This window comes from Aureococcus anophagefferens (assembly GCF_000186865.1).
Source record: "Aureococcus anophagefferens unplaced genomic scaffold AURANscaffold_19, whole genome shotgun sequence".
Classification (NCBI taxonomy): Eukaryota; class Pelagophyceae; order Pelagomonadales; family Pelagomonadaceae; genus Aureococcus; species Aureococcus anophagefferens.
The window spans coordinates 755,658-759,214 of NW_008705579.1; the positions used below are offsets into that span (position 1 = coordinate 755,658).

Here is a 3,557-nt window from a genome sequence, read left to right on the forward strand (position 1 = left end):
GCGCCACGGGATCGGCTGCTCTACCGATCCCCAAGGCCGTCGCCTTGAACATTGTGCGCGCCGCCGCCAAGCGTTCAGCTGCAGCCGCTGGCGAACCCAAGAAGGCCTTCGCGCTGGATCAGACCGTAGTCCAGGCCGTAGTCCCGGTCGAGCAGGACGACGCGCTTCCAGCTGGGGAAACCCGCCCCAAGCAGCCGTGGGAAGATGTTCCCTCTTTCCTGGCCGAGCAAGAAGTGGTTGAACAGAGACGTCTCGCGGACCGCTGCGAGCGGTGGTGCGCGGGCCACTCGGATCCGTGGAACGTGCGCTGTGGCTGGGACACGAACGCCTGCTCCGGGTGCGACGAGTGCAAAAGTTGCAGCGACACCGGGTGTTGTTTAGACTGGTGCTCGACCCACTCGGAGCCGTGGAACGTGCGCTGCGGCTGGAGCACCAACGACTGCTCCGCGTGCACCGAATGCTGCGCCGCGCCCAAGTACGTCAAGAACAACGAGTGCGTGGCCTGCCCGAGCGGCTACACGTGCGACGGCGCCACGGCCTGCCCGAGCGGCTACAAGTGCGCCACGAACATGTACGTCCTCAGCAACGTATGCACGGCCTGCCCGGACCGCCACACCTGCAACGGCACCACGGCGACCATGTGCGCTGGTATTGTCAAGGACAACGTATGCGAACCGACCGCAGCCGAGCGCGCCGAGTGCCTCGCGGGCTCCGAAGGCAGCTGCGACAAGTGCTGCGAGGGCATCACGGGTGTGTGCGTGGAACTTACGGGCGACAAAATGCCGGACTGGGTTCCGGACGATGGGATACTTCAATGGGATATTTCATCCGATGGGACTACTATTTTTCGGGCTTATACTTTTGGCGACAAGGACGACTGCGTGCTCCTCAAGGGCAACTACAACCTAATCGACGCGACCTCCCCGCGTCTGAAACGTCCGTGGCTCTTCTTTGCCTCAGCGCGACGCGTAGGGAGGAGGCGGCGACGACGCGATCGTCGTCGAGGGCGACCGGAACTCCCTCATCGTCAGCGTCTCCCGCGTCCATCATCCGTGATCCCCGTCCGTGGTCGCGCGCGCGGCCCGACGCTCGCGTCGACGCTTTGCGCGCGCGTAGGGAGGCGCGGGCGACGACGCGCTCACCGTCGTCAAGGGCAACGACAACTACCTCGACGTCAGCGTCTCCCGCGTCCATTCCGAAAACCATCGCCGCGTTCTCGACACGCTACTCGTAGGGCGGCGCCGGCACGGACACCTTCTACATTGAGGGGGTCAAAACGCAGGACTCGAAAACGGACAGCAAGGGCAACAAAACCAAGCAAGGCTCTACGCCGCTCATCGTCGGCCTCTGCGTCGGCGCGGCCGTCGTCGTCGTCGTCCTCGCCGTCGTCGTCCGCAAGCTCCGCGGCCGCGCCGCGGAGGAGACGTCGACGCCGCAATTCGACGCGGAGGTCCAGGTCGAGGCCTGAGGTAGCGCCATCCAAGAAGGCGCGATCGAGCCCTGGGAGCGCGCCCGACGACGAGTTCGTCGAAAGCCAGGACGCAAGAAGACGGCCCCGAGATCGCGCTTCCCCGCACGCCCCGCGGGGGATCCAGGCGGTCCGCCGCCGCCCTCCCCCGGGCGGCCGCCGCCGCGGTGGACGTAGGGGCGTTCGCGCGACGTGGGAGCGCGCCCGTCGGCCGCGTCCCCGTCGCCCCCGGCGGCGGCGGAGACCCGCGGGAGCTTAGCCGAGGTAGCACGCCGACGCGGAGAAGAGGCGGCCCCGGCCGAGGTCGCTGCTCCAGTGCTCCATGGTCGGCGTCTCGCGGCGCGGCATGGCGTCGTCGAGCGCGGATGTGAAGGCCGTCGCGTCCGCGCGGGCCCACGCGGCGCGCCGCGTCCACGTGTGGAGGCCGAGGCTCCGGTAGTCGCGCGCCGGGAGCTGGAAGGTGATCAGCGCGAGGCGGTCGTCGAGGGCGACGAGCACCGCGGGCGAGTGGAGGCCGTTGTTGTTGCGCCGCGGCGTGAGGTCGCGCGGGAGCGCGTCGCCCTGGCGCCACGCGGCCGCGCCCGGGTCGTAGATGAAGTGGTGCGTCGCCTTGTTGTCCTCCTCGTCCGGGTCCTCGTCGTCGTCGCCCGCGAGCACGTGGAGCTCGCCGCCGAAGGCCGCGGCGGTCGCGACGCACGACGCGGGCACGCGCGGGAGCCGCGCCCAGGTCCCCGCCGCCGGGTCGAACGCGAGCATGGCGCCCATGGGCGACCCGAGGCGCTCGTAGCCGCCGAAGACGTAGAGCAGGCCGCCGAGCGCCGCCGTGTGGCCCCCGGACGCGGGGCTCGGCATCGGCGCGAGCTCGGCCCACGCGCCCGGCGCTCCCAGGGCCGGCCCGGCGCCCTCCAGGACCTGGACGCCGGCCTCGAAGCGCGGCGACGCGTCGCCGCCGAAGAAGAGGCCCCCGCAGAGGTAGAGCCGCCCGCCGACGGACCCGGCCGCGCGGTACGCGAGGTGGTCGACGGCCGTCTCCGCGAGCGCGGTCCACCGCCGCCGCGCGACGTCGAGGCGCAGGGGCACGTTCGCCTCGCCGACGGCGCCCTCGCCGCCGAAGAGCGCGACGCCGGGCACGGGCGGGTCCGCGACCAAGGCGTGCGACGCCGCGCGCGCGCGCCGCGGCGCCGGCGGCAGCGGCTCCGCGCGGATTACCTCTCCCGCGCCGCCCCGCGCGAGCGTCAGGGCCCACCAGCGGTCCGGCGGTGGCGCGTCGCAGGCGTCGCCGCAGTTCTCGCCGCAGTTCGCCACGTTGAAGCCCACGACGAGGCGGCTCTCCGCGAAGCCGCTCCGCCGCCTGGGCAGCAAAAGGGTGCGAAATTCCCAACTTCAAAGGCTCCTCTCTCGGCCGGTTTCCACTCTTTTCGGCTGATTTTTGGACGAGCGATCATCTCTCGGAACGGTCTCGAAGCGTGGATGCTTTTTCCAGAACGCGCGCGCGCGGAACACTCACGTTGAAGCGACGTTGAATCACCCTTGTCCTGCCCTGTCTGCCGCCGCTCGAGCGCGAACGACGCCTCGCGCGCGATGCGGTGCCAGCGGCCGCAGCAGGCGCGCACGCTGCCCAGGTCGTCGAAGGGCACGCGCGACAGGCACAGGATGAGCACGTCGCTGGGGATGCGGAACTCCCAGTCCCAGCTCGGGAGCCGCGGCCGGTGGTGCGGCGCGCGGAGGTCGCCGCGCGACGCGGCGCGCCGCAGCGACGCGTTCTCCGCCTCGAGGTAGGCGACCCGGGCCTCGAGCCGCTCCTCGGCGCTCCTCCGGCTCAAGTAGTTGCCCATGGCGATCCGCGTGCTGTGTTGTTCGGAGCTGCCACGGGACGCGCGTGAGTGCTCCTGGCGCTGGTGGACCAGCTGGTGGACCACGAAAGGCTGTCGCGCGTCGTGGATGGACCGGAAAAAGATTGCGGGTGCGCTGGTACGGTGCCCACCCCACGTGGTTTCGAGCGCCAAGAGGACGAAGGATTGCCTCGGCCACGCCGTGGTGTGATGTCAACAGCACGCGTTCGAGTGGCAAATGGCACTCACCCTCCGGC

At 70.4% G+C, this 3,557-nt stretch overlaps 1 protein-coding gene across 1 annotated transcript in view; it reads right to left on the reverse strand.

Annotated features, from left to right (window-relative positions):
- Nucleotides 1-1,723: 1,723 nt before the first annotated feature.
- The window catches only part of AURANDRAFT_66130 (hypothetical protein), a gene marked incomplete at both ends in the record, with an annotated part of 3,773 nt that continues 1,939 nt past the window's right edge, over nt 1,724-3,557 (reverse strand). Inside the window, 2 exons of the mRNA XM_009041186.1 lie at nt 1,724-2,819; nt 2,987-3,316. Coding sequence (XP_009039434.1) covers nt 1,724-2,819; nt 2,987-3,316 — 1,426 coding nt within the window. The remainder of the gene's footprint in view (nt 2,820-2,986; nt 3,317-3,557) is intronic.